This window comes from Leptodactylus fuscus, chromosome 7 (genome assembly GCF_031893055.1).
Source record: "Leptodactylus fuscus isolate aLepFus1 chromosome 7, aLepFus1.hap2, whole genome shotgun sequence".
Taxonomy (NCBI): Eukaryota; Metazoa; Chordata; class Amphibia; order Anura; family Leptodactylidae; genus Leptodactylus; species Leptodactylus fuscus.
This window is the reverse complement of record NC_134271.1, coordinates 125337349-125354214: the sequence shown is the minus strand read 5'-3', so window position 1 is coordinate 125354214 and position 16866 is coordinate 125337349. Positions and strand designations below refer to the sequence as shown.

The 16866-nt window shown below is 43.2% G+C and overlaps 1 protein-coding gene across 4 annotated transcripts in view; it reads right to left on the bottom strand.

Moving 5' to 3' along the window:
• The window catches only part of NPAS3 (neuronal PAS domain protein 3), a 344072-nt gene that overhangs the window by 309032 nt on the left and 18174 nt on the right, over positions 1-16866 (bottom strand). For 2 of the 4 annotated variants that reach the window (XM_075282965.1, XM_075282967.1), the window contains exon 1: positions 15999-16212. The exons of the other annotated variants lie outside the window; for them this stretch is intronic. In XM_075282965.1, coding sequence (XP_075139066.1) covers positions 15999-16048 — 50 coding nt within the window. In that variant the 5' untranslated portion in view covers positions 16049-16212. Of the gene's footprint in view, positions 1-15998; positions 16213-16866 lie in introns of those variants that run through there. 4 annotated transcript variants of the gene reach the window in all.

The window sequence follows — 16866 nt, the reverse complement described above, 5'->3', positions numbered from 1 at the left end:
TAGCCATTAAAAAAGGTATCAAGTACTGAAGACTCTCAAGTTTTTTGTTTTTTATGATCTTTTTGTTCTCAAGGACGTAAAGTGTCTGGAACCGTCTATGTCTTTCCTACACATGCAAAAAATTATTTTTGCGACTGATCGGTAGCAACTCTTAGGAATAGAGATGAGCGAGTACTGTTGGGATCAGCCGATCCGAACAGCACGCTCCATAGAAATGAATGGAAGCACCTGGTACTTCCGCTTTGACGGCGGCCGGCCGCTTAACCCCCCGCGTGCCGGCTACGTCCATTCATTTCTATGCGAGCGTGCTGTTCGGATCGGCTGATCCGAACAGTACTTGCTCATCTCTACTTAGGGTCATGTCTACCCTAATTATTGCGGGGTGGAGGTGAACCTATAAAACTACCCCCATCCTCCACGTAGTGCAAATTAGGGGAGGCAAGCATAACTTGAGCTTTCCAAATAAGACTCTCTTCTGGAGTCCGCTCTCAGAGAATATTATATGTGCCATCATATAAAGTAGATTCATCGGTGATGGATCCCATTCGGTAAAAATATACAACGATGTCCTAAGTAAATAAAAGGCCATAATGACATTACTCCACTTATTCCATGTAGCTCTTCTTTCTATACATGGCGTTTCTTCCTGACGCTATACGCTGCATGTCTCTTACTCTTTCATTATCATTTTAGATTCTGATATCTGTTGGACTGTGATCGAAGGCCTGTGCATTAGTGCCCCTACATCAGCTCTTCACAGGCTCTCCCAACCACCTGACAGAACACTACACAAGAACTCTGCTAAAGTACACCGCCTAATGGACTAATCTCTCCATATAAAAGGATGTCTCAAATGCATTGCTTGAAAAATGCTGCAAAATAAAGGAGATGCTGAAACGGAGGAGGGAAAAAAAAAGATAACGTTAATCTCTAAGATGTCCTCTTCCTTCTGTCTCATCTGGGATTCAAAGCTTTAGAGCAGAATGTCTGGTAAATACTTCTCATTCACATTGTTAAGAATATATCAGAATTAATTACATAGATATAGGAATTTAATAAGGCAGGCTTTTATAGCATTTATACACCATGTCGGAAATGACTTTTGAGGCAAAAAAAAAAAAAAAAAATCGCTTCACTTCTCTCTCTGCAATTTTTGTAATGTATGAAAATATCTCTGGTCAAAATCCAGAAAAAAATGGCAGAAAAAAATCTGTATTCCCCTATTAAATGCTTGACTGCTACTCCCAGTGGTCCCTGACGGCCTCTTTGTACTTCATCATACATGCCATTGAATGCCGCAGTCGATCTCTGGCCTGGCCTGGACAGTGATTGGCTGCAGCAGCCGTATGGATGGATGTGATGTCATCAATGCAGGACAAGTAAGGGCTCGTTCAAATCTGCGCCCGGTCCTGCACAAAACTGAGCAGGAGACGGAAACCTGCAGGACACTTTCATACTCATTCATTTGAATGGGTTTGAAAGATGTCCGGCCGTGAGCACCGGTGAGCATTTTATGCTCTCCGCCGCAAAACCGTTTTTTTTTTTAAATCAGACACAGAGTCGGACATGCAGTACTCTGTGTCCGGTTTAAAAAAAACGGTTTCGCGGTGGAGAGCATAAAACGCTCACCGGCGCTCACGGCCGGACCCGGTCTGACAACTTTCCGTCTTCTGCATGCATACATAGTTCCGAATTTGCCAAAATTTTAAGAAACAATCCTGGCAATTTAAGGCATGTCGTAAAAGGAGAAGGCTTACAAAACCACAACTCAGTTTAAGGGTGTCCCAGAAGATTTGGTTCAGTCTTAGGACAGGGGTTGAACACCCCAATTTACCAATGAAACTTTTGGTAAATATGCACTGATGGCTTTTTTGCCGGTGCAATGCATCAGTATTCCGTAGCGGCATCCCGCTCCTCATTAGACCTAATCAGGAAGGCGTCTTGATCTTATGGGCGGAATCCGCAGCAAGATCGAGTGGGATGCTTCTTTTTTCTTCCTCCTACTGAAAACAATGGAAGGCGGTTTCGGGAGGAATCTGATCCAGATTCTGGGGCAGAATCCACTCCCAAATCCGCGGCAAATTCCTCCATGTGAACTGACTCCTATATGTACGACCAGTAATGGGCAAGAAAAATTTTAAGGATGTCTGATATGTTTCATTGGCATGAGCAATTGTTTAAAGCTTCGTGAAATAGGTATACTGCCTTCAAAGGGGACTGTCAAGGTTTTTTTGTTGTTGTTTTGGATGCTAAGAATAGCGCTGCAGACAACACTATATTTACCCTTAAAAATATCATAAATGCGCCTAAATCCCTAAAAACTCCTTTATAAACCAAGCCTAAGAAAATATGGCAAGAATTGCCTTCTCCAGTCATATAGTTCCCATTTACATTTATTCGTCTAGATACTACAGAGATAATTTATGTTTCCTTTTTGGATTTTATATGTCAAAAATAATTAGTATTATGACTAAATTATTGCACAAAAATTTCCCATCCAGGGGCCACACAGTGGCTCAGTGGTTAGCACTGCAGCCTTGCAGCGCTGGAGTCCTGGTGTTCAAATCCCGCCATGGGCAAAAAGCCATCTGCAAGGAGTTTGTATGTTCTCCCCGTGTTTGCATGGATTTCCATCCCATATTCCAAAAAAAGACATACTGATAGGGAAAAATGTACATTGTGAGCTCTATGTGGGGCTCACAATCTACATTTAAAAAAAGAAAAAAAAAAAAAAAAAAATCCCGTCCAAATATATCAAATAATATTCGATGAAAACAATGGAATCCAAAGGAACTCATACTTTCTACTTCTATGCCAAGCACCAAGGAGCTGACATGGTCATACACTGTTGTCTTTTCTACTCCAGCATGTTGAATAGTGAAGGCCAACACATAAGCTGTATGTGTAAGCCAAAATCTTCCAATGCAGGACCTGATCCTGCGCTCCACACGTCTCCGTTTGGCTCATTTTTATGGATTTATGCATAAACTGTTAGCTGGAACGATTACCGCTGAAGTAACTAGGAGGAGGTTGGGAAGCTTTTGACAGCCTTGTTCGTTTTCTTTTCCCCTTTTTTTTTTTCCCTAACGACTTTATCAACGGAAACCCAGTGACTGTGGCCAGGTCTGAGGAGCTCTGGTGTGAGGAGCTCCGGAAACCCCGCACAACAGATCTGTCAGGCAGACATCACTCCGAGGACAACCAAACAATATGAAAGGTATCGCTAGCATAGGTCACCACTTTATGATGGGTGGGGGTCTGTCCACTGGCACCCTGACGCGTATTGAGAATAAAGGGGACAAAGCTCCAATTAAACACTGCAGCCCCTTAAAAAATTTCCAGCCAGCTCCATTCACTTGAATGGAGCCAACCTATAGTTCCACCCTATAGAATGGAGCCACCCTATAGCCACCCTATAGTTCCCGACGTAGTCAGTTGTCCGAAGCACCTTTGCTTAGGGGACACTCACAATCGGTTAACAGGGTCATTCTTATAAACCAATGTGTGTCCACAACATGTCTACTTCCTAAAGGTGGCCACACACATTAGATGGGCATTAGCCGAATCTTCGCCAAACTGGCCAACCATGCAATGTGTAATATGGTGTCACAAGTCTCCCTGCATGGCACATGTTCTAGGAAAGACCAATGAGATTATATTCCAACATGCAAAATACTATTGTTCTGAAGGGCAATAAGCTTCTGCAAGTGTTTAGCAGTGGCTTACAGATGACGTTCCTGGTGGGATTTGAACCAAGGACTCCAGCACTGCAAGGGTGCAGTGCTAACAACTGAGCCACTGTGCTGCTCTTGGATATTGTCTTCTTAAGCAAGTAAAACAATTTTAGTCCTCCTCCTCATTTAAAAATGAGCCTGGTTGCATCATTGTAACTTCCTTGCAGCTCTATTGTGAGATTATGTGCTCCCTCCGGAGCACTAATCTTTTCTCTGCTCTTCCGGTTCACACAGTGTTACCTGTGTGTACAAGAGCGCAAACCCACAATGCAAATCTATTAAAGGCTCAATCTCCATAGACCTGAACTGCTAGCGCAACAGGAGCATACAGGGAACACTGTGTGCATCAGAGGAGTACAGAGGAAGGGAGCACATAACTCCACATTTAAACAGTCAGTACATTATTCGATAATATTGCACATCATCAGGCGTGAAGCCTCTAGCTGTTTTCCATCACAACACTGTGCAATAACTTATCTCCCTTTCCTTAGTGAGAGAACATACACACTCGGCCAAACCAAGGGGGATGGGGGAAGGAAGTCAGAAGGAATAGCTGTTAGTAGAATGAGCACTCTTCACGAGGCAAGATGTCCGCCGTTCCCCATCTAGAACGGTTTATAAGGGATATTACTTCTCTGTTTGATGTTTTAAGCTTTTGGGATGACTGATTACATTACGTCTCAAATCCACATTATCTCCGATCAGTATTCAAGGGGGTTTTTTTTTGTTCTTTTTTTTTTTCTGATTTTTCTAACAAACATTGCTACACAAAACACCAAGGACACAATACCAGTAAAATTTTTATAAAGATATCCCTGACTGTACGAGGCAGCTGCATAGAGAGAAAGGTTAAACAGAGCGGCAGATCTTTCCTGGAGGATATCTATAAGACTATAATAAAATTTGCAGTCGGAGGGGCCTTTAACACATTGCACAGGGCTTCTGTAAATAAAAGTTAAACAAAAAAAAAAAAAAAGCACTTTTCCTTTACAAAGTGAATCTGAACTGTCTGAATACACAGCTTTTTCGCTTTTTTTTTTTCTGAATGAAAGGACATAGCAGATGAATGAGTGGGGAGATGCTAATTCCAGCTCTGTAACAAAGGGGCCTTTCTGCGAGCGGATTTCACACGCAACAATTAAACATATAATCATTCTGAGAAAATGCAAAATGCATGAAGTTTTGCTTTCTCAGAGCGCAAATTATATGCGAGGAGCGAGAAAATTATTCTACAAAGTCAAACAAGACCTGCTGATACGTAACAAGAAATTTAGATTTAAAGAGCACTGGGTATATTTACATATAAACACATGTAAGGATCTACCTATGTACATAAAGGTCTGCTTTTACTTCTTGGGGTATGGATTTTATCTATAGGATGTCCTGAGACTGGAGTAGGTCACATCTATAGGTTTCGGTGATGGCTGAGAAGTCGGAGTGAGCTTTATCTGTAGTCGTAGTCACCGGAAATGTGCAGACTCCCAAGTCTGGATTAAAACGAAAATCTGTTAAATTAATAATGTAAATTTATTTATTTTTTGAAATATCGATGGGGATCACAATGTACATTTTTCCTATCTGTATGTCTTTGTAGAATGGGAGGAAATCCACACAAGCACAGGGAGAACATACAAACTCCTTGATGATCTCGTGGTGAGATTTGAACTCAGGACTCCAGCGCTGCAAGGTTGCAGTACTAACCACTGAGCCCCCGTGTTGCCCCAGAAATTTTTTTAAACGTATATTTCTGTATATCTTTTTGTTATTTTTTTAAATTACACAGGAATTAAAGAAATAGTGTTCCTAAGATAGTGAGGTCTTACTCTTGGTTTGGGCTTTTGTTTAATTTTAGGTGGATATGCCCTTCCTGTTAATAGATCTATACCGTACCCCAATTTTTTTTTCTAAAGCTACAAAGAAAATGTTCAAATATTGGCATAACACACATCTAAAGCTTACTGAGCAGTTAAAGAAATTGAGATACTTTGGTCAAAGCAGCTTTTTTGCTTCATAATAAATAGCAAGAATTCACCGTATAGGGATTTTCTCATGAAGACGATCCCTATCTATTAGAGATGAGCGAACACTGTTCGGATCAGCCGTTCCGAACAGCACGCTCCCATAGAAATGAATGGAAGCACCTGGCACGGCGACCGGCCACCGGCAAAGTCTGCGTGCCAGGTGCTTCCATTCATTTCTATGGGAGCGTGCTGTTCGGATCGGCTGATCCGAACAGTGTTCGCTCATCTCTACTATCTATATGTCCTATCAGAGCATGGTGACACCATGAAGAGTGGTCCTCCACCTGGGACCCTATTCTCTGTGCCATGAGCGTCCATTCATCTGAATAGCCACCATGTAATACCACATTTCCTTGCCAGAAGCAAGAACATTTTTGGTTGGTTTCAAGTTCCTCAGGTAAATCTGCTTTTTCCCCAGTCTATCCAGTGAGTAGCTACCAAGGTCGAAATATTTTCTGACTGATAAACTAACTCTAAATGTGAACTCGCATACTGAAGTCTATGGACTACAATAAACCTTAAGGCCGGGTTCACACGGGGTTTTTCGGTCCGGAACCTGAGGAGGCCGCCTCAGGTTCTGGTCCAAAATACGGGTAGCTGCGACTGGATGTCGGTGCAGTGCATCGGCATACAGTCGCTTACTCCGCTCCGGATTAGTCCCAATGAATGGACCTAGTCGGGAGGAGGCAGTGTCTTCAGGTTGATGTTGCGAAGCGACTCTGCCTAAAGAATGAGCATGTCTGTTCTTTTTTCTGCGAGCGGGAACAAACGGCTCCCAGAAAAAAAAAGAATTGCGCCGTCTTTTTCGTCAGGATTTTGAGGCGGATATGGCCTCAAAATCCTGAACAAAATACCCCGTGTGAACTCAGCCTTAGGGTTTTGCTGGACTATGAAATTGATATGATACCCTTAGGCTCATAGATATCACACTGAGGTCCGGCATGAGGGATTTAGCTATACTTGGTACACGAGGCCAATCCCATTCATTTAATAGGATATGACCGATGAACACGACAAGAGGATGGCACGTCAACTGAGGGTATTGAACCCCCACCGAACTGTCGTTGACGACCTTTCCTATGGATAGGGCAAAAAGGTCTACTCCATGGCCAACCACTTCCTTAGTTTGCATCTAAAAGCATCACCACAGAATCCTAAGGTCCCCCAAGAGGTCCAGGTATCGTGGTGCCCATAGCAGGTCTAAAACGTGTTTGTATTACGGCCCCCTGATATCAGCTGTAAACTAACTAGCAAAAAATGAACTAATAAACCAATAATACCTGTTGGTTGTCGGGACCATCCAGCAGTGTACCACATTTAGTCGGGAAGGGGTTAAATAAAATCTCTCCTTAGCTACAACCTTTCAAATGCCAGAAGCCGAGCAGGCAGCGCGATTAAAGGGCATTAAATTAAAAGATCCCCCTCCTACAACTTCAATCAGAATTTCAGGCCGTGTGTTATTTAGCTTCAGCTCCTCAAGTGCAGCAGAATAACAAATTGCAACACTTTGATTTACTTTCTGCCGACACCAAATGGCGACAGGTGATAAAGAGAGCGCTGTGGCGCGGGGACGAGAAGCTTTCCCAGGAAATTAATTCCATCTTAAAGATTTCTATCCCGATATAAATATGTATGGACGTATTTACTTGTGACTCAGTCTTGAGATATATATATATATATATATATATATATATATATATATATATATATATATATATATATATATGTGTGTGTGTGTGTTCGTGTGTATGCATGTAACACATATTCATTATACGACAGATGGATATTTATTCATATGTTTAAGACAAGTCAAGTGACAACTATAGTTACAAACTGCTCCTAAATACACCTATGTAATGGTCTTATTATATGGTCTTATATAGGGTGTCCCTATGAGGAACGAATCAGACAGGTGTCCTTATAATGTAGTAAGAAGAAGTATAACAACACATTCTAATACATATACAGTACAAACACATTATAATATGTGGACATTTATTAAGCTCTTAATAACAGAAAAATTATATGGGCTCCTTCACACGGCATAAGCGCGCCGCTCATTTAGACACGTATACACAGAAGTGCATGTATATGCCGATATACGCGCGCTTCCCATTGAAATCAATGGGCTCTGTTTTGAAGCACCGTGCTCGGACACCTGTATACGTGTCTAAATGAGTACCGCGCTTACGCCGTGTGAAGGGGCCCTATGGTGTTCAATTTAGTGAGCAAGAATATTGATGCACAAATGTAACTATATATATATATATATATATATATATATATATATATATATATGTACATAGACAAGTTACAAAAAACTCCTATTCCATTCTGTAAAGAACGACTCACATAATATTCACATGAGATTGATTCAGGAAAATTTAGCTTCAAGTTTTGATGATTTGTAAAGCATTTTAGATTCAGGTGTAAAAAAAAGTTTTGCAAACTTTCATTACAAACAGTAGCGGACAATTTTGGTGGGATTAGCCGACCATCTAACGCTGAGATCCGTTCCCCTCTCCACTTGAAAAATTCCATCTTAAGGATTCCTCTCTGCCCTTTTCTGGTAGAAACCGAGTGGAAACCATGAGGACCCCATGTCTATGGGGAGACCCCGAACGGAAACCCGAATGCAGATGTGAACCTAGCCTTATATGTAAGGCTGGGTTCACACTGGGTATTTTGGTCAGGATTTTGAGGCGGAATGCGCCTCAAAATCCTGACCAAATAAACGGTACCCATTGAAATCAATGGGAGCCGGTCAGTTCTTTTTTCCGAGAACCGTTTGTTCCGGCTTCCAAAAAAAAAGAAGCGAGATGCTCATTCTTCAGGTGGATGTCGCGAGGTGAATCCACTCCCTCCCGACTACGCCCATTCATTTGGGCCACCATTTCACCCCTATTATTGTTACTAGTGTTACTAGGCTTGAAGTTGGATCCTACTAACTAGGGTTGGTTCCACTTTCCATCTTTTACAATACACAGTCTCTAAAAATAACCATTTTGCCAAACCAGATCACCATTTGGCTACTAAAAACTGTTGAAAATGTCCCTTGTGGGTTTTCACACAGTTCTGGGTATTCACTCAAAAAACACATCTGTACTGAAAACTTGGTTTGTACTGTACACAAGACCACCAAAACCTAGGAACCAAGAGCATAACTGGTCTACAAAGTCAAGGAAAAACGGACATGGAGAGCCCCTTTAACTGGTGAGCAGTGGACCAGGACACCAGATATATACACCATGGTAGACAGCCATCATATGTCCTTTTGAAGACGGCAGTGTATCCTCTAATACAGGGGTAGGGAACGTACGGCTCTCCAGCTGTTGCAAGACTACAACTCCCAGCATGCATACTGGCTCTGCTGTTCTTGGAACTCCCATGGAAGTGACTGGAGCATGTTGGGAGTTGTAGTGTCACAGCAGCTGGAGGGCCGAAGGTTCCCTACCCCTGATCTATTGCATTTATGACGGTAGATCTGCCATCTAGAGTGAACTATTGCCAGGGCCCAGCATACAAGGTCATTCAGGAATCTGATGTGAGGTCTGATCAGGCTTTGGTATGAATAAATTTTATGAGTTGAGTCTCATTCATTTCAAGGATCCAAATTAATTTCAAGAACTTGATCTGAGATTTCCATTCATTTCAGGAGTTAATTCTGGGTTCAAAATTTTTTTTTAGAGGTCTGGGGTCTTGATGAAATCAGAAGACAAATCTAGATTCTGGATATGTTTCAGAGTCTGAGGTCTTAAGGGTCCATTCACACGAACGCGAAGCATTTTTGTGCTTATTTTGTGCTTATTTTTACGGCTGTAAAAAGACGTTTCCATTGAGTTCTATAGTAAAATACGCCTGGATTTTTACATCCGTAATTTTACGTCCATTATTTTACGGACGTAAAATTACGGACGTAAAAATACAGGCGTGTTTTACTATAGAATTCAATAGAAACGTCTTTTTACGGCCGTAAAAATGAGCACAAAATAAGCACAAAAAACGCCTCGCGTTACTCCGTGTGAATGGACCCTTAGGGAGATATTTTCATCTGGGCCAAACATTGCCGAGATGGGAATATGCCACCCTTCATACCCACCGGGGTGATTCAGAGCTCCAATCAGAGGCAGCCAGTGTCAGAGCTCAGAATTACACCCCTTGTCTGCTCCTGCTTGAGCCCACCCACCTGACAGTACAGAGACTAAATAGTATGTCAGGCACCAAAACTAATGCAATTGCTCAGGAAGGGTGGGGGTTACAGAAAAAATCAGTCAGTGGAGCAGCTCCTGATAAATGATGCTCATCTTGGTGGAGGTGATATAAGTCAAAAGTCATACCCACCTATGCAGTTTGGATACTCCAAGGGACTGCCCCATTATGTGCCAGCCATACTGTGCTATGGTCATCCTTCAATACGCCTATGCTAGTATCTATTAGAAAGTCATCATTAAAGTTTCATTAGTGAGGTCCCTTTGTTAAACCATTTGCAGAATATAAGGAGTCTATAAAAATGGTAGACCAGGACCCATGTTATAACCCAGAGCAACCAATCACCTGTTGCTCCATGGGTGTAAATGCAGCAGACTGCTATAAGCTGATCACTAGTTGCCATGGACATGGTCCTGCTATTACCGAAGCCTCCGTGCGGGACACTTCCTATGAAATTCCTAAAGCGTAGACTCGCCAGCACATGGCAACCCATTAGACGCTCGCACTACATGGCCAGTGTTAATTGCTGATAGTTATCCGGGGCGTACCGCACTGCCGCACCATCTACGAACACGATGTTTACAAGACCGAAAGACATTTTCTGCTTTCTAAATTATATAAGGAAGATATTTGTGCTCATGACCTTCAAAGCTAAAGTGTCGTAAATGAAAAATGCTCCAATCTTCTCGAATGATGCTAATAAACCTCTCGTAAAGAGGGTATGAGCTCATAATGCAGGTAGGTTTTACTGCCCCCTTGGGTTGGTACAGGTACTGCATGCATGACATTGCCTTTGGAACCACATAAGATATCTGTATGAAGAAATTCATTCTTGTTTTATTCAATTGACATCAATAGTCATATAAAAATAATAACAGATTATATGTATAGTAATTGCAGTATATTTACTACACCGAGATGGGTGTCACTCATTAGAAATAAAAAAATATTTCACAGATGTGCTAGTGGAACTAAAGGGAAAAAGATACAGATATACTGGAAAGAAGGGAGTGATAACATGCTTTACAAGGAGCGCTCACTGAGCTCTGAACTTGCAGCTTCACAAGCAAGGAAGTCAGAAAATACAAAAATCAATGCTGAAATCATCAGAGATAAGCAGACCATAATTCTCTATACATTTACATAACAGAAGCATTGGAGTAAGCCTATATCCATAGGAGATCTGTGCTAGCTCCCTGCCGAGTTCCTTCAAAAATTGTTTACAAGTGTACCGAAAAGAATTGACGGAAGGCAAAGGGCGGTCCCACCAAATATTGACGGGATTTCATTTATTTTTATATTATATTTTTCATTCTACTTCCACTTGGTTCACATTAGTGTCACATTTCTAGTATTCTGGTCTGTTGGTAACACACAGAGTCCAATTTTCCCTATTTCACTCTGCCGATTTTCAGGTGGACACTATGGGTCCATTCACACGGAGGAAAATGGTGAGGAATTTGGGGTGGAACTTCAAAGGAACCCATTGAAGTCAATGGGAGGCTTTTTTTTTCAAGCGTGAAATGCTACACCAAATTCCTCACCATTTTCTTCCATCTGAATGCACCCTAAGGGTAAGTTCACACAGAGATTTTTGGTCAGGATTTTGAGGCCGTATTCGCCTCAAAATCGTGACCAAAAAGACGGTTCCCATTGAAATCAATGGAAGCCGGTCAGGTGTTTTTTCCGGGAGCCAGAACAAGAAGTGTTTTGCCTCGCAACGGCCTGAAGACACTCCCTACTCCCGATTAGTCCCATTCATTGGGCCTAATCCGGAGCAGAGTGTGCGACTGGATGTCGGCGAAGTGCACCAGCATTCAGTCGCGGCTACCCGTTTTTTGGACCAGAATCCGATCCAAAAAACCCTGTGTGAACTTACCCTAAGAGTCTCAAACGTAGACAACGGTGTAAATGTGAATGTAGATTTACTTTGTATGATTATGAAGGGAAGCCATCTTCTGAATCAGTTGCTGTAACTGCAGCAGTTTGCTTTACAGTAGATATTGAGATGTAAGAAAAAAACTATCTTACTGAGGAAACACGGAAGAGAACATGCTTTACTTAGGACATCCACTGAGCTCTGAACTTGTAGTTCCACAAGCACGCAAAAAAAATAAATAAATCAACATGACTATTCAGAGGCCAAGAGGCAACACAACATCATATATCTTCAAGTAAGAATGTAAAATTCCCACTTTCTTCTAATGGGATCTGCTCCTATTTCTGAAGGAAATCCATGGATGTAGCAGGGGCCTAAGCTAGGACTGGGTAGCTACCAGCACTATGTCTCCTCTGACATCTATAGGCAATACTATATACATAATACATATTTATGTTTATTAGCATGGCGCTATAATTGTGTGGCAGAAAGAGCAGTTTACAGAAAATATAGGGCTTATAATCTAGAGCCATAGTGAAGACGATGTTCATTATAACCCTATAAATAATACACGATGAGTGTCGGATACACATAAGGAATCATCCCACAGAGCTGGCAGTGGCAAATGCAATAAAAAACTGAAATGGAAATATGCCGGGGAAGACCTGGGATCAGAGACTGTCGTTTCCAATAAGAAAAATTCAGGACGTGGTTATAGGATTCATCTGTAGACACTGTTTACTAAGAGGGAGCTCTTCCCAATTCTGTTTTATGGATGAAGCCTCTGAATACTGATCTGCTCGCAGGTAGCGCTGAAACGTCACCATTCGTGCAACAGGAAACATTCATCTCCATTTACAAAGTTTCTGACACCCTCAAGTGTCTCCAGACAACAAGTTATTGAGCCAATCTATAATGAAAGACACGGCACAAGTGTGATGAAAGACGCTCAGCCTTCGCCGCAGGCAGTGCTCATAAGCTAGGAGGGAACCGCACTTCTACCGAAAAACGCCAGATAACCGCAACAGTGCATGGTGAGACGACGGTTATAGTTGCTGCATTGTATCCCTAAAACTACGTTCATACCCCACCCAAGTTTCCAGAGTCTAACAGACATCTCAGTCCAAAAAATTCTGCAAGTGCAACTTTACCGTCCCACGATTTCCTTAAAAAAGTATTGGACACCAGACGGACCTCAACGGGGTTCCTCGCGATCTGTTGTTGGATGTCATTAGACAGACCGGTTTTCCATTCACATGGAGGAAAATGGTGAGGAATTTGGTGTGGAATTTCAGCACTGAAAAAGAACCTCCAATTGACTTCATTGGGTTCCAAAAGAACCCATTGAAGTCAATGGGAGGCATTTTTTTCAGCCCTGAAATTCCACACCATTTTACTCCGCGTGAATGGGACCCTTATGGTCGTGTGACGAAGCAGAAGAACAGACGTCAAGACGCTGGTGTGAATGTAACACAAGTAATTGAAAGCTTTCTCCACCCAAGCGCTAGCAAAAAAGTGCACAAGGATTCAGTCTACCACAAGCCCTCGCCAACCCTCTGAACCAGAAGGTCCTGCAGTCACTAGGCAGGAAGGAGGAACTAGGATTGTAAGGAAGTTGCGGAACATGATCGCCACGCAAACCCCATTAGACCTGGAGGAGATCCTGTGGTATGTAAAGGACAAAGTGAACACATAAATGAAAAAAATTGGGATGTGCACTGTGTCATGATGGACATCTGATCGGACATATAAAAGTTCCTTGTTATGTGTCCCAGCTGGGCCAAAAGAGTTGTGTACCCTTAAAGGTGCACTTACATGTGCCATCACCAAATTCAGGGTCAAATCTTCTAGAACACTTCTTTACCTTGAGCTTCCAGACTACCCAACCTGATGGCTTTGGTCAAACCAAATCCACCATAATGAGAGTCACAGTCTGCAGCTACCCTGGCTCTGGCCCAAGAGAAGGTTCCCACAGGGTAGAGGTATCTAAACAACAGTAGATGTATCCAAACAGCGGGCATCCATTTATATGGATAATGATCACACTATGTATGTGAGTATCTATAAAATAACTTAAACATACGTCTTCATATCTAGTGTGTAGTCCTACTAGGCACCATTTATAAAGGTTTCGGACAACAGTGCAGACATCTGTTCCTTTTAAGGAACCCATTGAAGTCAATGGGAGGTTTTTTTTCAGCGCTGAATCTGAAGCGGATTCCACATCAAATTCAGCACCCTTACAGTAAACACATGAGTGTAAGAAAACAACGCCTTTGAGAGTGTGCCGAGGGCATACGATGGGACCTGTGCAGAGGGCAATGTGCGGGGAAGGGGGAGGAAGTGAGCTGTACCCGTGATGGGTGATCTATTGTGATGGATCCTGGGCTATCTACCGTATATAGAGGTGCTATCTGTCATTGTAATCCTGTTAATGATGATGAGATGTAAGTGATCTCTCCATGCAGATAGTCTCGGTCTGGTGAGCGCCCATGGCCAATGTGAATACAGCAATATTTTAAGATATAACATAGAGTCAGGTACATGGAAAACGAAAAACACAGGAGAAAACAGAACCATGACAAATAACATTTTTCTGACCATACATTCCTTTTATCCCAAGATCAAAACTCATCACGTCTCCATAGGAGGGGGTGGGATAGCTGGGGCATCTATTATTCACGAGAAAAGAGGTCCCACGTCTTCTGAAGGCTACACCGGTAGTCTCATAGAGCAAGGTCAACCACTGCCCCATTCAAATGGGTGACTCAGGACCAACGGGGTTCCACTGTCAACTAGGAGGGCCCTGGGCCCCTGTTCCTCGACTGCAGTGAGGATAAGTCTGAATGAGGTGGTGGGCAAGTGGGCACATTGTCAATGACTATGGGGACAGTGCTCGGCCCTCTACATTGGTCTTTGAATGTGGCGACAATGGGCATGCCCCACCACTGCTACATTCAGACCCCTCCTCATAATATGTCCGAACAGAAGCCTTGTCCTAGTGGTCAGCAGAGCCCCCAGCCCTTGAAGACTGATGGAAATTTTTTTTTTACATGTCCTCTGAGTAACGCTAGCCCGGATAAGGACAGACCACCGCTTAATAACCCAGACCACAGCCTGTAACCAACACCACCGGCTTATTAGGCTCAACTTCTGCAATGCAAAAATGCCCCCTCTTATTCACGTCAGTTTCATTTTTCGCAAGCGTCCCCCTTGATCTTCAGTCAGATTCCACCCAAACCTCCCATTGAAGTGAATGGGAGCAGGAAATCTCACTGCCCTCAGCAGGAATATTTCTGGGGGGGATTTAGCCAAAAACTCCATGTGAACCAAGCATTAAAAGCATAACGCACCTATATACTGTATATACTATATAGGACTGGGGTTGAGATTTCAGGATCGTTTTTAAAATCTGATTTTCAATCATTTTCCAGCCGATCCCAATCATGAAATTTGCTCAATTGCCGACCGTGATCCGATCTTTCCTGATCCTGATCGCTCAACCTCATATAGGACCTGTATACAGATCGCTGCTAGTGATACTTCATTTTAGAAGCAGATGTTTTACAAAAATTTGTCTCATCCCTCCAGATGGGGCTTCTGTACATTCTGCCGAAAACAGCCCTGCGGAAAGCATGTCACCGCAAGCAATGTGAACTAGCGCTTAGACGCGGTGACCGTCACCTCTGCTACATTGGGGGTAAAACTTTAACAACCTTGGTCAGAAAAGTTCCTGAATGTACGGAGAAAGACAAGATACTGGAGCTGGGGTCAATATGACAAACCGTAAATTTCCGTATACGTGATGATACCGATATCTGATCAGTGGCGCCGATGCAATCGCCTATATGACAGGGTGACGATGGCTGACAACTTGTCAGGTTGTCAATCACATGATTAGCAGAACCAATGGAAACTCAGGCTATACCTTATCCTCAGGACTGTGCGGGCTCTGTCCTGGGACCAGTACAGTCCTTGTTGTCAGGGCTTGCACTCGCCCAGTACATGGCTGCAGTTGTGTGACACATGTGCCGCATCCCCCCCGGGGGCGCTGTGTCTGCCCCTGCTCCATGTCATGGGTGTCATCTCCACACAGCTGCACGTACACCGCTATCCGCAGACACTCGGGCCTGCCCCATCCGCGGCCTCTCTTACCGTTCTCTGCGGGAAGGGTCCTGCTGAAAGCCGGGCTTGGTGGGCGCCATGTTCCGGGCAGCGGCCCCGTGATGTCCGTATGGTCATTCCGCGCCCGGTGTGGGGGAAGCCGTCATCGTCCGCTCTCACACACACACACAGCCCCGACCCTCAGCCTCCTCCTCCCCGAGGGGTGACAGCGGCTCTAGCTACCGCGGCTGCATCCCTCCATCAGTGCGCTCCATCACACTGCCCTCCCCCCTCTCCTCCTCTCCCCTCCTTCTCTTCTCTACCTTTCCCTCTCTCCTGTCTCCCCTTCACCTATCCCTAATATCTGCTCATAGTCACACCAGCCGTCCTCCTGTACTGTATATAGTGTATATAGTGTATATAGTGTGTACATTCTCTGTGACTTGTGTCAGACACCTGTTGTGCTCCCCCCTCCTAGCACACATGTAAAGATTATACCCAGGAGTAGTGACAGGGATTATCACCATGCTTATTACTGCCTGCACCTCACAACTTCTCACAGAGGGGACAGAAAGCTTTGTCCGCATCATGTCATGCAAAATTATGAACGTGTCTCTGACATATGGTGTTTCAGTCACACATCCTACATATGACAACCTTCAGAATCACACATCGTACATATGACAACCTTCAGAATCACACATCGTACATATGACACCCTTCAGAATCACACACCGTACATATGACAACCTTCAGAATCACACATCGTACATATGACAACCTTCAGAATCACATAGCGTATATATGACGCCCTTCAAAATCACATATCGTACATATGACGTCCTTCAAAATCACATATCGTATATATAACACCTTTCAGAATCACATATCGTACATATGACGCCCTTGAGAATCACAT